Below are 18,386 nucleotides of genomic sequence, written 5' to 3'. Positions count from 1 at the left end.
TCTTGCTCTGAGAGCACTAAATTGTGACCTCATCATATAGACTGGCTCCCCAAGCCGTTGTTTACTAAATAAAGAAAGCTTGTACGGAAATCAATCTAAATATAATTTTTTTTTTCTTTAAAAATGTCATTTTTGCTGCAGCAGGTTCTATACATGGTACAGATGCGCCACCTTACAGGCAGACTAAGGAGACCCCCCAGTCACTATTTTTAAAGGAATTTTTCATTTTTATTGTTTCACTTTATGCATCATTAAAATCACTGCTCCTTTAAACACTATCTTTTTTTAATTTTTTTTTGCATTGATACATGTCCCCCAGGGCAGTACCTGGGCCCCCCATACTTTTTTATATCCAATAACTTGCATATAAGCCTTCACAATTAGGACTTTTGATTTTTTTAAGTCCGGGTCTCACTGACTTTAATGGAGTTTGCCGTTTGGGTCCGAACCTTTGCGATGTTTGAGAGTTCTGGCACGAACCAAATTGGGGAGGTGTTCGGCCCATCTCTACTCAATACCAGGGGCGGACTGATAACCTATGGGGCCCCCGGGCAATATGAGATCATGGGGCCCCCCTGTGTCCATGTCCATGAGTACACATGTTGCAGCAGGAGTTAAACCCCCTGTTGCTTTTGGTGGGTTATCGTGACCCATTCAAGTGAATGAGGCCCACTCAGCAAACACCCTGCAACCATGTGCAATGCACATAGTTTCAGCATGCTAGTGTGTGATTCAAGGAGTTGAAGCAGGTGATGAGGAGGCAATACAACGCCTTCTCATTGCCTACTTTAACCCTTTTTTTTTTTTTGCTGTACTGCACAAGGTTGCACAGCCTTTGCAATGCAGCCCCATTCACATGAATGAGTTATGCTTGGCAGGTGCTACATCTGCCAAGCGTGACAGGACATATAATTCCTGATGCGGATGCAACATGTGTACACCCCTGGCCCTTGCAGTTAAAGGGGGTGTGGTGGGGGTGAGTAAATACAGGGCTCAATTCTGAGGTTTTCCTGCCCCCAAACTGCAAATTTAAACAGGCCCTTGCTGTCCTGAACAACCTATCCCAGTTGGTGTTTAGGGGACCCCTTGAAAGAGGACAGAGAGGGACCCCTGAGATAAAGACAGAGAGTGACCCTTGGAATAATGACAGAGAGTAGCCCCTGGGATAAGAACAGAGAGGGACCCCTGGGATAAGGACAGAGAGGGGCCCCAGGGATGAGAGCAGAGAGGGTCCTGGAATGAGAACAGAGAGAGGGTCCTAATATGAGAGCAGAGAGGGGGTCCAGGGATGAGAGCAGAGAGGGGGTCCTGAGATGAGAGCAGAGAGGGGGTCCTGAGATGAGAGCAGAGAGGGGGTCCTGAGATGAGAACAGAGAGGGGGTCCTGAGATGAGAACAGAGAGGGGGTCCTGAGATGAGAACAGAGAGGGGGTCCTGAGATGAGAACAGAGAGGGGACACTGGAATGAGAGCTGAGAGAGACCCCTGGGATGAGAGCAGAGAGGGGGCCTTGGGATGAGAGCTGAGAGAGACCCCTGGGATGAGAGCAGAGAGGGGGTCCTGGGATGAGAGCATCGAGGGGGCCCTGGGATGAGAGCTGAGAGAGACCCCTGGGATGAGAGCAGAGAGAGACCCCTGGGATGAGAGCAGAGAGAGACCCCTGGGATGAGAGCAGAGAGAGACCCCTGGGATGAGAGCAGAGAGAGACCCCTGGGATGAGAGCAGAGAGGGGGTCCTGGGATGAGAGCAGAGAGGGGGCCATGGGATGAGAGCAGAGAGGGGGGGTCCTGGGATGAGAGCAGAGAGGGGGGGTCCTGGGATGAGAGCAGAGAGGGGGGTCCTGGGATGAGAGCAGAGAGGGGGCCATGGGATGAGAGCAGAGAGGGGGTCCTGGGATGAGAGCAGAGAGGGGGGTCCTGGGATGAGAGCAGAGAGGGGGGTCCTGGGATGAGAGCAGAGAGGGGGGTCCTGGAATGAGAGCAGAGAGGGGGTCCTGGGATGAGAGCTGAGAGAGACCCCTGGGATGAGAGCAGAGAGGGGGTCCTGGGATGAGAGCAGAGAGGGGGCCATGGGATGAGAGCAGAGAGGGGGTCCTGGGATGAGAGCAGAGAGGGGGCCATGGCATGAGAGCAGAGAGGGGGCCATGGGATGAGAGCAGAGAGGGGGCCATGGGATGAGAGCAGAGAGGGGGCCCTGGGATGAGAGCAGAGAGGGGGTCCTGGGATGAGAACAGAGAGGGGGTCCTGGGATGAGAGCAGAGAGGGGGTCCTGGGATGAGAACAGAGGGGGGGTCCTGAGATGAGAGCAGAGAGGGGACACTGGAATGAGAGCTGAGAGAGACCCCTGGGATGAGAGCAGAGAGGGGGCCTTGGGATGAGAGCTGAGAGAGACCCCTGGGATGAGAGCAGAGAGGGGGTCCTGGGATGAGAGCATCGAGGGGGCCCTGGGATGAGAGCTGAGAGAGACCCCTGGGATGAGAGCAGAGAGGGGGTCCTGGGATGAGAGCAGAGAGGGGGTCCTGGGATGAGAGCAGAGAGGGGGTCCTGGGATGAGAGCAGAGAGGGGGTCCTGGGATGAGAGCAGAGAGGGGGTCCTGGGATGAGAGCAGAGGGGGGGTCCTGGGATGAGAGCAGAGAGGGGGGGTCCTGGGATGAGAGCAGAGAGGGGGGGTCCTGGGATGAGAGCAGAGAGGGGGGGTCCTGGGATGAGAGCAGAGAGGGGATCCTGGGATGAGAGCAGAGAGGGGGTCCTGGGATGAGAGCAGAGAGGGGGTCCTGGGATGAGAGCAGAGAGGGGGCCATGGGATGAGAGCAGAGAGGGGGCCATGGGATGAGAGCAGAGAGGGGGCCATGGGATGAGAGCAGAGAGGGGGCCCTGGGATGAGAGCAGAGAGGGGGCCCTGGGATGAGAGCAGAGAGGGGGCCCTGGGATGAGAGCAGAGAGGGGGTCCTGGGATGAGAGCAGAGAGGGGGTCCTGGGATGAGGAGAGAGGGGGTCCTGGGATGAGGAGATACGGGTCCTGGGATGAGGAGAGAGGGGGTCCTGGGATGAGGAGAGAGGGGGTCCTGGGATGAGAGCGGAGAGAGGGGGTCCTGGGATGAGGAGAGAGGGGGTCCTGGGATGAGGAGATACGGGTCCTGGGATGAGGAGATACGGGTCCTGGGATGAGGAGATACGGGTCCTGGGATGAGGAGATACGGGTCCTGGGATGAGGAGATACGGGTCCTGGGATGAGGAGAGAGGGGGTCCTGGGATGAGGAGAGAGGGGTCCTGGGATGAGGAGAGAGGGGTCCTGGGATGAGGAGAGAGGGGGTCCTGGGATGAGGAGAGAGGGGTCCTGGGATGAGGAGAGAGGGGTCCTGGGATGAGGAGAGAGGGGGCCCTGGGATGAGGAGAGAGGGGGTCCTGGGATGAGGAGAGAGGGGGCCCTGGGATGAGGAGAGAGGGGGTCCTGGGATGAGGAGAGAGGGGGTCCTGGGATGAGGAGAGAGGGGGTCCTGGGATGAGGAGAGAGGGGTCCTGGGATGAGGAGAGAGGGGGTCCTGGGATGAGGAGAGAGGGGTCCTGGGATGAGGAGAGAGGGGGTCCTGGGATGAGGAGAGAGGGGGTCCTGGGATGAGGAGAGAGGGGTCCTGGGATGAGGAGAGAGGGGGCCCTGGGATGAGGAGAGAGGGGGTCCTGGGATGAGGAGAGAGGGGGTCCTGGGATGAGGAGAGGGGGGGTCCTGGGATGAGGAGAGAGGGGGCCCTGGGATGAGGAGAGAGGGGGCCCTGGGATGAGGAGAGGGGGGGGTCCTGGGATGAGGAGAGAGGGGGCCCTGGGATGAGGAGAGAGGGGGTCCTGGGATGAGGAGAGAGGGGTCCTGGGATGAGGAGAGAGGGGGCCCTGGGATGAGGAGAGGGGGGGTCCTGGGATGAGGAGAGAAGGGGTCCTGGGATGAGGAGATAGGGGGTCCTGGGATGAGGAGAGAGGGGCCCTGGGATGAGGAGAGGGGGGGTCCTGGGATGAGGAGAGGGGGGGTCCTGGGATGAGGAGAGGGGGGGTCCTGGGATGAGTGGCAATCTGCACCTCTTTGATTTGGGGAGAAGGGGCGGTAAGAGAACATGTGCTGGGGGGTGCATTTGGAGGGGAGAGGTCAGAGTTGAAATCCCCTCACACCACCTCCTCACCTTCTAGCACAAGTCATCCCCCCTCCAAAAGCATCCCCCTAGCATATGCCCCTGCCCCCATCACATCTCCATATGTGCATCCTTGTTATCTGTCCCCCTTCCGTATCCATAAACTATGTACAGTACATACCTCAGATAATCAGTGCAGCTCTTGAAGTTAATGTCCCTCCTCCCCGGCTACTCCTCCTCCTCCTGTCTGTGTACTTCAGAGCCGTGGAGGAGGATCCTTGGTGAGCTCTGTGTGTACTGTGCAGGCATCAGTTGGGGGAGAGATGTAAGTGTCAGCTGCTGCAGAGGGACGATCGCTGCGTGAGGGAGCCCAGGCACCCTCAAAGAGATGCAGGGAAGGTGTCCTGAGTGCCCACGCTAGTGTGTCTCTGTCAGGCCAGTTACCGGAGCTCAGTGCTGGAACTTGTTCTGGCACTGGGCTCCGGGATCATCACAGATGCTTTGGAAGGTAGGTGCCAGGAGCCTTTCATGGGGCCCCCTACTAGCCCCGGGCCCTCGGGCAGTGCCCGAGTGCCCTAATGGTCAGTCCGCCCCTGCTCAATACATTATATTATGTGAGGGACATAATGTGATTTGTAGATGGTGTTCTCCTCAATATGTCATATTATGTGAGGAACATAATGTGATTGGTGGATGGTGTTCTCCTCAATGCGTCATATAATGTGGGGGACATAATGTGATTGGTGGATGGTGTTCTCCTCAATACGTCATATTATGTGAGGGACATAATGTGATTGGTGGACAGTGTTCTCCTCTATACATCATATAAGGATGGACTTAATGTGATTGGTGGATGTGTTCTCCTAAATATGTATATCACATTACCAAGGACATAATGTGATTGAAACACAAGAAAAGAGTGCAATTGTTCGGGATCATGATAATAACCCAAACGCATCCAGGGTGTGTATGTATTTAAAAAAAAAAAAAAAAAAAACAAAAAAAACAAGGGTAAAACAAGGAGATGCGGCAAATAACAATGGATAAAAAGTCAAATAAATCAAAAGTCCCTACAAACAGGGGCAGCCATCCAGGGGGACCAAAAGTAGAGTCCCAAATTGCTGCAGGAAAGAGGAGAACAGGAGGCGCCTCTAAGTATAATAGATACGTGATTTATTGGAAAAAAGTTGTAAAACAAATCACAAAATCAGAGGAGTTGAAAGCCTGTAGACTGATGTCCTGTGTGAAACGTCAGTAGTCTTCTGGCAACAGCAGATGCTGTCAGGAGGGATCCGTGCACCGTGATGGAAGGCCGGCTGATCGGTGAACAAGGGCGGCCCGGCTGACGCTGGCTAATGGACGAGCTGAAAGCGAGGCGAGGAAGCCGTGCTGGAAGAGGTGGTGATGTCACAAAAGCACGACGCGTTTCTGAGCTTGCTGGCTGGGGTGATGTATGCAGCGACGCTCCTTCTTCAATAGCGAGGACGAATAAGGAGCAGCCAGCAAGCTCGGAAACGCGTTGCACTTTTGTGACGTCACCTCCTCTTTCAGCACTGCTTCCTGAGTCCCAGGCCTCGCTTTCGGCTCGTCCATCAGCCAGCATCAGCTGGGCTGTCCTTGTTCACCGATCAGCCGGCCTTTCATCATAGTGCACGGATCCCTCCTGACAGTATCTGCCATTGCCAGAAGACTACTGACATTTCACATAGGACATCAGTCTACAGGCTTTCAACTTCTCTGATTTTGTGAGTTGTTTTGTTTCTTTTTTCTAATAAATCACGTTATTACACTTAGAGACGCCTCCTGTTCTCCTCTTTCTTTCCTGCATAATGTGATTGGTGGATGGTGTTATCCCCAATACATCATATTAGGCAAAACGTTTCATAGGTTTGGATAGAGAAAGGAAGGTTTAAAGCGCGTGCCAAGTTATTATTTTTTTTTTGGGGGGGAGGAGTTAGAACAAATCTCCCAAGGTGAGGTACTCCCATCTTAAACAGTTGTCCCTGTTGCAGGTGCCGCTAATGGAAAATTCCCACTTTCTTTTTGTTCTAGGGACAACTCTTTTTTGGATTTCCTCTCACTTTCTGTTTTGTTGGGAATGATCACCAGTACAAACATAGGGATTAATCTTCTCAATGAGAACACAGATAGGAATAAAGACCTGACAGAGGGCTTAACCCTCCCTACTCAATCCAAAACTAAAAACTGTGCTGGTGGTGTCTGGGTCTTCTAGTGGCACTTCTGGTCTTTCTCCCTGGTTTGTTTGTTGTAATTCCCCCATTAGATTAGACTTTGTTAGGTCATAATACCTGATATGACAGCTCGGGCGGTCCTCTTCAATCTCCCCTCTTTCACCTGACAGAAGTACGGTTTATTTGTTTCCACATCCAATTTCAGGATGGACTCCACCATCTTCCGGCCATTACCGATGTCAGTTATATTACGTGTTCCATGTTCGGACAGATCCTTGATCTGCTCATCATACCACTTGATCCAGGGATTCCTGAACACACCAATCTCAATACACTTCAGACGCTTCTTCCCATCAATTTGAATGACTGTAACTGTTGACTCAGCTGCATTTAAATCTAAAAATAAAATAAACTGAACGTTACAATAGAACTCCAAATTTACATTTTGTTTAAATAATATGTTGACCACTCATTTTAAGAGTGAAACATGATCACTGCAGTACTCAATGGGTTTCCAGCGTTGCCCTCTTCAGAAAGTTCTCTCCACTGCTTGTTCTCCTTTGTGTTGTCGTAACATGCAGTATTTAAAATAAAGCCCCAGGGGGATGGCATTCTAGGGGGCAATTTTTTCTTGCAATGGAAAAATGAATCAAACAAAAATGAGATGACGTATTGATTGCATAGAGTCAATACTTTGTAAAACCAGCTTTGGTTGCAATGTAAGCTATTTGGGATTTTTTTTTTTTTTTTTGGGGGGGGGGGTACCAGCTGCTTTAAACAATTAGAACTTAAACTTTTTTTTTTTTTTTAACCTGTTCCCCATATCCAAATTGGTATACTTCTATTGAGCTGGATGGAGACCTTTGCTGAATTGCAACTTTGAAGACTTGCCTCAGATTCTCAGATGGACTCTTTGACTGGCTCTTCATTATGCATATAGGTTCTTCATTTTATAATACTCCAGGGTAGACTTGGCTGTGTGTTTAGAGTCCTTGTCCTACTGAAACTTACTTGATTCATTGCCCAGTCTCAGGTCTCTTGCAGGCTGAAACAGATTTTCTTCTAGAATTGCTATGTATTGGCAACATCCATCTTGCCCCCCATGGATGGCTTCTTTCATCTCAGCTGTGGAACTTCACAGCTATCTCAGGGTTACAAATAATCTCTTGGTTGTATGTCAGATTAATATCCAGTTATGTATTCTGTGTAGCCAGCCTTCATTATGCACAGTTGTGCTGTTTTCTTTCCAGGGTTTTGATAATAGATTTGTTGTATTACACTGGGTTATATGATATGCTTCACTATTGATGCAGGATTTTTGGTTTTTGCATGAATCATTGTGAGTGCCATAAGGCAGCGAAATATCTGGGGATTATCGGCATGAAGGAGAGAGACGGATATTTGTATCAAGCCTAATTTTCCCCATTGATACATAAGGGTCAGAATAATCGAATAAACAAATCTGTCACCTATTGTTTTACAGACATGAAAGGCAGACCATTACCTAAACTCCCACTGAATACAATTCTCTTTCTATCTGTATGCTGCACAGGTCTAAGAGCTGTGGTCATGTTTTGTCTCATCTGATAACGAATGCAATCTGCTGTGCATCCAGGCTTCTCCCAGCCTGGTAAACTGCTTCTCCATATGAGCTCTTCCCAGTCCCACAGTCATGACTGTGTAAAAGCGTGTATTCCTGGCTTTGGGCCCCAGCACTCCTTGAGAGTTCTAACTTCCCCAGAGAGTGTTTTGGGTTACCCTGAGAGAGTTCCCAGTTACCTCAAGAGCAGTGGCGGCTGGTGCTCCATGGGCCGGGGGGGGTGTCAGATGGACCATAAAATACCCCCTCCGGCCCACACCAGTCTGCACACCATACCGCCCCCCCGGTCGCCGGTAACTCACCCTGAACATGTGGAGGGCAGGCGGCGGCTTCTTCTCAGTCTCCTGCGTCTCCTCCCTTCTCCGCCTTGGCCAATGGCGTGGCTTCTCCTTTTGGCCAATCTGGAAACGGGTCTCAGGACCCGCTTCCTGATTGGTCAGGAGGAGGATCCATGTGACAATAGCGAATATTAATTTGCTATTGTCACACAACTGGGTGGGCTCAGGGCGCAGTGATCTGCGTCCCGAGCATGCCCTTTTTTGAAGCCTATTAGAGCCTCTGGCTCTAATCACGTGCTTCAAAAGAAAAAAAAAAACATTGGAATCCATGTGTCCAGTGCCCTGCATGTAGATTAGGGGGCCGGATGCATGGATGGGGGCGGCGCCCCTGTGCCCCAAATGGATGGGCCGCCACTGCTCAAGAGTGTTCTGAATTACCCTGAGAGAATTATGAGTTTCAAGTTACTCTGAGAGTGTTCCGAGTTATCCCGCTAATGTTCCGAGTTATTCTGAGAGTATTCCAAGCTACCCCAAGAGTGTTTGATTACCCCGATAAAATTCCAAGTTAATCTGAGAGTGTTTTGAATTACCCCAAGAGCGTTCCGAGTTGTCATTAGAGTGTTCTCAGTTACCTCAAGAATATTCTGAATTATCCTGACAGTGTTCCAAGTTCCCTCAAGAGTGTTCTAAAATACTCCAAGAGAATTCTGAGTTCCAAGTTACTCTGAGAGTGTTCTGAGTTAACCCAAGAGTATTCCAAGATATTCTTAGAGTATTCCAAGTCACTCTGAGAGTGCTTGGAATACTCCAGCATTCCAGTGTCCTTGCATCTTCTGTAAAATCTGTATCTTCCATGTGCTACTTCATATGTCTTCAGTGACCCCCAGAGTTCTGTGACCTCCAGCACCTGTGTGCTCCAGTGGTACTGAGTGTCCCACCAGTTTAAGGGAGCCTTGCATTTCTGCTACCACATTTGTTCCAACTTGCTAACATTCGAGAGGCTTTTACACTCCCAGAGAGCTTCCTGCATTCCAACACTGTGTGTTTTGTATACTCCCTGTGAGCTTCTAGCATTCCTTAACATATGTGCCTTTGAACTTCTAGTAAGCTTTCTGTGTTCTCAGCATCCCACTGCTGCATGAGAGTCTGATTCCTGCCTTCCTGTGATCCCAGCATCCCAGTGCTCCCTAGAGACCCTTGCACTTGTGCCCTTCTGTGTGTTTAGCACCACAGTTTTCTAAGTACTTCTATTCCATAGTGCACCCCTGAGTAATAGGTACCCCCAAAATCCCTTTTTCCTTTGTGATAACTGGTCAGCTGTAGCATGCATGGGTGCATTTGAAGGCCGTAACCTGAGAGCTGTTCAGCCCATCACATCAGGGTGCTCTGGTGAATACCTACTGCACATTAGACTCTGTGCCTTAAGCACACCACTATCATACGTGCAGGCTGCTTGGTGGGCCCACAATCCCCAGCCATATGTGACTGTATAGAGTTGATGAAATGGGAAGCTAGAAAAGCTGTGTATTTTAGGCCATAGACTGCATAGAGCAGCACTTACTTCCTATGGTTAATTCCACCTTCTTGTCCCCATGGCCTTTTCCATTGGCTGCTCTGCAAAAATAAGTTCCTTCGTCATCGAAGGTGACCTCTTGCAGTGTCAGGTCCACTGTTCCCTGTGAGAAATCTTCAGACAAATGGGTGCGTTTCGTGTAGCTTATATCTTGATCTTTGAGAATATCCTGGCCATGTATAAACTTGTGAGCGATCAATCTTCTCCCATCCTTGTCCTTCTTCTCCCAGACCACTGACAGACCTTTCTGCCCATTTATAAAGGGAAACGAGCACGGGAGGATGACGGTGTCATAGAGGGAAGCAACCACTTCAGTCATATCTGTGGAGGAGAGCAGAAATATTAATTAAAAATGAATCCTTCATACAATCAGCCTCATTCTGGATATCTTTCACACGATCTCCATGTGTTACATTGTGTAATGGTTAGTATTTTTTTTTATAACACTAAGAAATGTGTACAGATATTTTGGATCATTTTCAATTTTGTGTCAAACCTTAGTAGCTCAACCAACAAACCACACAAACAAGAATGTGTAATATGCAACCAGACAACAGAGAGAAGTATCTGCATTCTGCCTGGCCAATCCTTGAAATCAGTGGAGGTTCAGGATATTGTCCTGTGGCCAGCAATGATATTAACCTGTGGCCAGAAGGATATTTTATGGTGGCCAGGAGGGACACTGTTTGATGGCCAGGAAGAATATTGTCCATTGGCGAGGAAAGATAAACAGTATATCTTCCCAGACTTCTCTGCAGAGATACAGAGAAGAAGGGTGGGATTTATAGATATCAAGAGGCGGCTGCGGCAGTTAAAACAACCAATAATATCCGGTGTGACTGAGAGTGGCAGCACAAGGAGTGGTTCAATCTTTTGATACACCTGCCACAGCTACAACTTGGTTGGAAAGAAATGAGTAGTCTAAATAAATTCTGAGACAAGAGGTACAAATCTTAAGATGGGGACACAAGGGTCTTTATATTGGTTCAGTAACATTTTCTTTATATAGGAGCATCGGGTTGGAGTTATGATTTAACCACTTAAGCCCCGGAAGATTTTACCCCCCTTCCTGACCAGGGCCTATTTTGCGATTCGGCACTGCGTGAATTTAATGGACAATTGCGCGGTCGTGCGACGCTGTACCCAAATGAATTTGACGTCCTTTTTTTCCCACAAGCAGAGCTTTATTTTGGTGGTATTTGATCACCTGTGCGATTTTTTGATCGTGCACAATAAACAAAAATAGAGCGACAATTTTGCAAAAATAACAATATTTTTCACATTTTTTTTTTTTATGAAATTCCCCAAAAAAAATGTAAAAATCAAAATTTTTTAACATTTTAGGCCAATTTGTTTTTTGCTACATATGAAAAAACAAATTTAAACCCGCGCTGCACAATAGTGATGAATTATTCAGTGAAAAAACTGTGAAAGTGTGCAGCTGCTGCAAACACTAAGAAATTCTTAGAATAAATGAATGAAAACAAATTTATGCAGCGCTAGCAACAAATTAGTGACAAAAATTGTTTGAAATGAAACCAATCTATATCATGTAAATTCAATATGTAATGATAAAATATATCAATCACATTAAAGTGCATAAATTCCTATAATAATAAAATTAAAGTGCATAATTAAACTAAAAAATTAATAAATATACATTCAAAGTGTGAGATTTAAAGTGCAAAAATAGTGGAATAAAGTCCTTATTGATGATCCAAAAAGGTGCCAAAGTGCCAAGTAAATAAAGGTGCTTGTGAGGTGAAGGTGCCCTCTTGGTTCCCCACTCACCGGAATTAGATTGTATAAAAGCCCTTGATTTTATTGCACATTTGCCCAGGATCAGATGTGGGATTCCTCCGATGTGTCCTCCGTGTTGAAATCGTTCCCGATAACACCATTAAAAGAAGAGAGGGCCATACATGGTGAAGTACGTAAGATATAATTTTATTCCCCAAAAAACGATTGAATACTTACAAAATCAAAGAGTTAAAATGGCATGTAGCAAACAAAGCAAGTGGCGCCGCTCTTGGCGTGCGTTCCACATACAGGAAGTTGCCGACCGGAAATGACGTTACGTCCGCAACCGGAAGTGCGTCAACGCGTTTCGCCGTCACACACATCGTCTTCAAACGCGTTTCGCCGTCACACACATCGTCTTCAAAGGACCTTTGAACACCTTTGGTGTTTTAATGGTGTTATCGGGAACGATTTCAACACGGAGGACACATCGGAGGAATCCCACATCTGATCCTGGGCAAATGTGCAATAAAATCAAGGGCTTTTATACAATCTAATTCCGCTCCGCCCAAATGACGGCGGAGCGGTGCGGCTCTTATTCAGCGACGACGTCATATGACGGCGCCCCAGAACAGCCTCTCTCGCGCACCCACGGAGCGTGCAGTGAGGCGATCATGGCCGCGCCGTGTTGCTAGGACATGGCGTGACCCCAATCTTGGTAAAGAGCCAATAACGTGGCTCTTTACCCATGTGATCGGTTGTGTCCAATCACAGCCAGTCACATGTAAATGAGGAAGTGCCCTTTATCGGCTCTCCTTGCCTCACACTGTCAGTGTGTGGTGAGGAGAGCCGATCAGCAGCTCCTCCTCAAAGGGGAGCCTAGGACAGGTAATCAAGGCACTGATCATCAGTGCCCTGATTACTGTAAAGTAAAGAAAAACAGTGCCCAAAAGTCCCCCCAACCAATGCCCATCAGTGCCCATCATCAGTGCCCACAGTGCCCACTATCAGTGCCCACAGTGCCCACCATCAGTGCCCATAGTGTTGCCAGTCAGTGCCTACCAATCTGTGCTGCCCATCAGAGTCCATCAGTGCCACCTGTTTGGTGCCCATCAGTGCCACCCCTCAGTGCTCATCAGTGCTGCCCATAAGTGCCATCAGTGCCATCCATCAGTGCCCATCAGTGCCACTCATCAGTCCCCATCAGTGCCATCCACCAGTGCCGCCTATCAGTGCCCATCAGTGCCAACCAGTGCTGCCCATCAGTGCTAATCAGTGCCGACTATCAGTGCCCATCAGTGCGGCGTATTAGCACCTCCTCATCAGTGCCACCTCAGTGCCCATAAGTGCCACCCCATCAGTGCCCATAAGTGCCACCTCATCAGTGCCCATCAGTAGGGATGATCGAACGGTTCGGGTCAACCATCGGTTCGGCCCGAACATTGGGTGTTCGAGGTTCGGCAACCAGAACCGACCAAAATGCAATGGGACAGGAAATGGGCTTTAAAAGCCCGTGCTTGGACCAGAACCATCAGTAAAAGCCAATTGAGGGGCAGGAGAATGCTAGGAATGTGATTGGAGTGACTAGGGGGTCCATAGGCCAATCATTAGTGAATACGCCCCCCAGTATATAAGATCGCCCCCGCCAAATTCCTAGCATTCTTGTACGGGACATGGAAGAGAGTGGAATGCTGTTCTGTTCTAATGTGTTACAAAGTGTCATTTAGCTATTTTTAGTGTGAGGAAAGGGATATCTAGTGTAGTTAGAGTGCTCCTTTTACACTTTAGTTAGCTTCAAAAATGTAGTTTCTGCAGGGAAAGTGTTAAGTGTAAGGGGACCGTAGTGTAGTGTAGGGTTAACTGACAGTGACTGCTATGGAAGGGTGACAAAACCCTTCCATAGCAGGGTGACCGCTATAGAGAAATGATCATTTCTCTGAGTTGCTTCGGAACTGGAATATGGCTTCTCACCAGCCGAGCATTTTTAATGCTGCAGCGGTTGCCACTGCCAGTGCTTTTTTGAGGACATGTTTGATGTCAGACATGACATCTGAACATGTGTATAGGGGGTATATATACACATATATGTCTGTATATATACCCCTAGACATATATAGGTGTGATAGTAGCAGAAATATATGCTTGCGCTATTTAAATCATTTACACAGATATATTTCTGCTACTATCACACCTATATATAGCTAGGTGTCTATACACATATAAGTATGTGTGTATATATACCACTATACACAAGTTCAGATTGTTCAGATTCAGTTTTGCCTGCCTCAAAAGAACCTAAAAAAATGCCAAAAAAAACGCTAGCGTCAAAAAAAAAATGCCCAGGTGTGTTTTTGCTGGCATTTTTTGGGGGTTTTTGGAGGCAGGCAAAACATCTGAACTTGTGCACAGTACCACTTTACACAAGTTCAGATGTTTTTCCTGACTGCAAAGAACCCAAAAAAATGCCTGCTATTAAACCGGCAAGGTGTGAAAACCGAGGAGAAGCCAACATCCTGTGCTGAAAGTGTTCTAATACAAACAATCTTTTTTTATGGTTCTGGACATGCTACAGAACTGAAACTTCACATGTACACTTTTTAGACCCCACAGATACGAAATCCAAAGTAAAAATCCAAAAATCTCTTTTTTTTTCTTCAATAATTGGCTTTTTTTAATCAAAAATGACAATTTTTAAGAACTTTTTTTGTGTGATTTTGTGTCTGGGGGGTCTAAAAGGTGTACCTGTTTCAGCTCTGTAGCATGTCCAGAACCAGACAAAAAAGATCATATAGGTGTAAAAGGAGGGTCCCACATCCCTGTTGTACTGAAAAATTATCTTTTTTTTCTGGTTCTGGACATGCTACAGAGCTGAAACTTCACATGCACACCTTTTAGACCCCCCAGATACTAAATCCAAAGTCAAAATCAAAAAATCTCTCTCTCTTTTTTTTTTTTTTAATTTTTTAAATAATTGGCTTTTTTTATCAAAAATGACAATTTTTAAGAACTTTTTTTTTGTGTGATTAATAGTTAATGGGGCATGACCCAGAACCCTAGGCACTTTTTAGGGGCATTTATTGGGTTTTAGGGCTTAAAAATTGTGTTTTTTGATTACCGAAGTTCGGGTCCCATTGATTTCAATGGGGTTCTGAAATCCGGGCCGAACTTTCAGGAAGTTCGGATGTTCTGGCCGAACCGAACTTTTCAAAAGTTTGATCATCCTTAAGTGCTGCCTCATCAGCGCACATCAGTGAAGGAGAAAAAATATTTATTTTCAAAATGTACTCACAGAAAATAAGAAAAACTTTTTTTTTTTCAGAATTTTCTGTCTTTTTTTTTTTTTAAGAAATAAAAAACCCAGCGGTAAATAAATACCACCAAAAGAAAGCTCTATTTGTGTGGAAAAAAATGATAAAAATTTTATATGGGTACAGTTTAGCATGATCGTGCAATTGTCATTCAAAGTGTGACAGCGCTGAAATCTAAAAATTGGCCTGGGCAGGAAGGGGGTGAAAGCGCCCTGTATTGAAGTGGTTAAAAATGTGTTTAGGAGGGGCCCCTATATATATATATATATATGAGGATTCACAAATTACACATATAAAAAAATATTTTTTCTTCTTTAGAAATAGGATGTGCATGGAGGTGATGGTTTGTTCATGGAATGTGAGGGGAATGGGTGACCTGTTAAAAAAATTGCCCTTTTTAAGAGTATCAGTACTTTATCTGCAGGAGACACATTTAACTAAAGAAACAGTGTCACGTTTAAAACATAAATGATTTCCCTATCAATATCACTCCCTACTACTCCGGTTCGCACCAGAACATCTTGAACAGGGGAAATGTTCTAGCGAACATACGAGCACAAACAATCACAAGTCCTCATTTTAAAGACTTAAATGTAAGTGACTATTAATCACCCGCTGACCAGGGCACCGAGCCAGCTGATTAACCTAAGAGTCTCTCTGCCTAACTAACTTCTATCTGAGTTTGACAGCTCCTTTATAGGGCTCTGATGTCACCAGCGCCCCATAATGCACTGCTCAGGTGCAGTGCACAAATTACTGACATCAGTAATTTAATTACTGCACCTGAGTAATGGATTATGGGGTGCTGGTGACGTCAGAGCCATATAAAAGAGCTGTCAAACTCAGATAGAAGTTAGTTAGGCAGAGAGATTCTTAAGTTAATCAGTTGGCTCGGTGGAGTAGCTGGTTGAATAACAGCTAGCAAATGAGAGGCTGGGGGTTCGAATACCCTTGCCAGCGGGTGATCAATATTAATTATGGATTTTAATTAAAACCTATTAATTGTCTCCGCCCCTTCTGACATGACATCAGTCATTTATTCACCGCACCTGAGCAGTGGATTATGGAGCACTGGTGATGTCAGAGCCCTATAAAAGTGTTGTCAAACTCAGATAGAAGTTAGTTAGGCAGAGAGAGTCTTAGTTTAATCAGCTGGCTGGGTGGTGTAGGTGCTAGAATAACAGGCTTGCAAATGAGAGGCTGTGGGTTCCATTCCCTGGCCAGCGGATGATTAATAGGGATGATCAAGCTTTTGAAAAGTTCGGTTCGGCCAGAACATCCTAACTACCTGAAAGTTCGGCCCGGATTTCAGAACCCCATTGAAATCAATGGACCCGAACTTCGGTAATCAAAAAACACCATTTTAAAGCCTTAAAACCCAACAAATGCCCCTAAAAAGTGCCTAGGGTTCTGGGTCATGCCCCAGGGATTATTAATCACACAAAAAAGTTCTTAAAAATTGTCATTTTTGATAAAAAAGCCAATTATTGAAAGAATTAAAAAAAAAAAAAAAAAAAAATGCCTGCAACAACACACCTGGGCGTTTTTTTTTTGGGCGCTAGCGTTTTTTTGGGCATTTTTTTTGGTTCTTTGGAGGCAGGCAAAACATCTGAACTTGTGTACAGTACCACTATACACAAGTTCAGATGTTTTTCCTGACTCCAAAGAACCCAAAAAAATGCCTGCTATTAAACCGGCAAGGTGTGAAAAGCGAGAAGCCATATTCCAGATCTATAATTGCACTAATACAAACAATCTTTTTTTTTTCTGGTTCTGGATATGCTACAGAGCTGAAACTTCACAGGTACACCTTTTAGACCCCCCAGACACAAAATCACACAAAAAAAGTTCTTAAAAATTGTCATTTTTGATAGATTTTTGATAGAGAGCCAATTATTGAAAAAATAACAAAAAATAAAAAAAATAAAAAAGTGGTACTGTACACAAGTTCAGATGTTTTGCCTGCCTCCAAAAACCCCCAAAAAATGCCTGCAATAACACACCTGGGCGTTTTTTTTTTTTTTTTTGCGCTAGCGTTTTTTTGGGCATTTTTTTGGGTTCTTTGGAGGCAGGCAACATTTTTTTATTTTTTTTATTTTTTTTTATTTTTTCAATAATTGGCTCTCTATCAAAAATCTATCAAAAATGACAATTTTTAAGAACTTTTTTTTGCGTGATTTTGTGTCTGGGGGTCTAAAAGGTGTACCTGTGAAGTTTCAGCTCTGTAGCATGTCCAGAACCATAAAAAAAAAAAAAAAAAGGATTGTTTGTATTAGTGCACTTATAGAACAGGTTGTTTGCTTCTCGCTTTTCACACCTTGCCAGTTTAGTAGCAGGCTTTTTTTTGGGCATTTTTTTGGGTTCTTTAGAGGCAGGCAAAACATCTGAACTTGTGTATAGTGGTATATATACCCGTATACACAAGTTCAGATGTTTTGCCTGCCTCCAAAAACCCCCAAAAAATGCCTGCAACAACACACCTGGGCGTTTTTTTTTTTTGACGCTAGTGTTTTTTTGGGCATTTTTTTGGGTTCTTTGGAGGCAGGCAAAACATCTGAACTTGTGTATAGTGGTGTATATACACACATACTTATATGTATATACACACCTAGCCATATATAGGTGTGATAGGAGCGTAACTATATTGGTGTTAATTATTTCATTAGCGCAAGTAGTTTTTTCTGCTCCTTTCACACCTATATATGTCTAGGTGTATATATACAGACATGGTTGTGTATATATACCCCCTATACACATGTTCAGATGTCATGTCTGACTCCAAACATGTGCTCAAAAAATCACTAGCAACGCCTGCAGCCAAAAAGAATGCTGGTGGCGGCGAAGCCATATTATAGAAGCGAAAGTGACTTGAGAGAAACTAGCTTTTCTCTATAGCGGTCACCTTGCTATGGAAGGGTTTTGTCACCCTGCCATAGCAGTCACTGTCAGTTAACCCTACACTACACTACGGTCCCCTTACACTTAACACTTTCCCTACAGAAACTGAATAAATTAAAGCTAACTATAGTGTAAAAAAGCACTCTAACTACACTAGATATCCCTTTCCTCACACTAATAAATGCTAAATGACACTTTGTAACACTTTGTAACAGAAGTAACAGAACAGCATTCCATTCTCTTCCATGTCCCGTATAAGAATGCTAGGAATTTGGCGGGGCTATCTTATATACTGGGGGGCGTATTCACTAATGATTGGTCTAGGGACCCCCTAGTTACTCCAATCACATTCCTAGCATTCTCCTGCCCCCTCAATTGGCTTTTGCTAATGTTTCTGGTCCAATCACAGGCTTTTAAAGCCCATTTCCTGAAGCATTGCATTTTGGTCGGTTCTGGTTGCCGAATTCCGAATTTTTTGGGCAAAAAGTTCTAAATTCGGCCGAACCTCGAACACCCAATGTTCGGGCCGAACCGATTGTCGACCCGAACCGTTTGATCATCCCTAATGATTGATATTAATTATGGATATTAAATAAAACCTATTAAATTAATTATGGATGCAGGGACTTGAAGTTCCCGCAAAGAAGCCCATTTATTCGCCATTCGGCGAATGGACAAACA

At 46.1% G+C, this 18,386-nt stretch overlaps 1 protein-coding gene across 1 annotated transcript in view; it reads right to left on the bottom strand.

Annotated features, from left to right (window-relative positions):
- LOC309547909 (CD276 antigen homolog) overlaps positions 1-18,386 on the bottom strand; it is a gene marked incomplete at its 5' end in the record, with an annotated part of 89,359 nt that overhangs the window by 57,331 nt on the left and 13,642 nt on the right. Inside the window, 2 exons of the mRNA XM_082247909.1 lie at positions 6,426-6,704; positions 9,748-10,080. Coding sequence (XP_082104035.1) covers positions 6,426-6,704; positions 9,748-10,080 — 612 coding nt within the window. The remainder of the gene's footprint in view (positions 1-6,425; positions 6,705-9,747; positions 10,081-18,386) is intronic.

This window comes from Pelophylax lessonae (genome assembly GCF_965119305.1).
Source record: "Pelophylax lessonae genome assembly, chromosome: 2".
Taxonomy (NCBI): Eukaryota; Metazoa; Chordata; class Amphibia; order Anura; family Ranidae; genus Pelophylax; species Pelophylax lessonae.
Note: the sequence above shows the minus strand (reverse complement) of the source record. Positions and strands in the feature narration are given on the sequence as shown.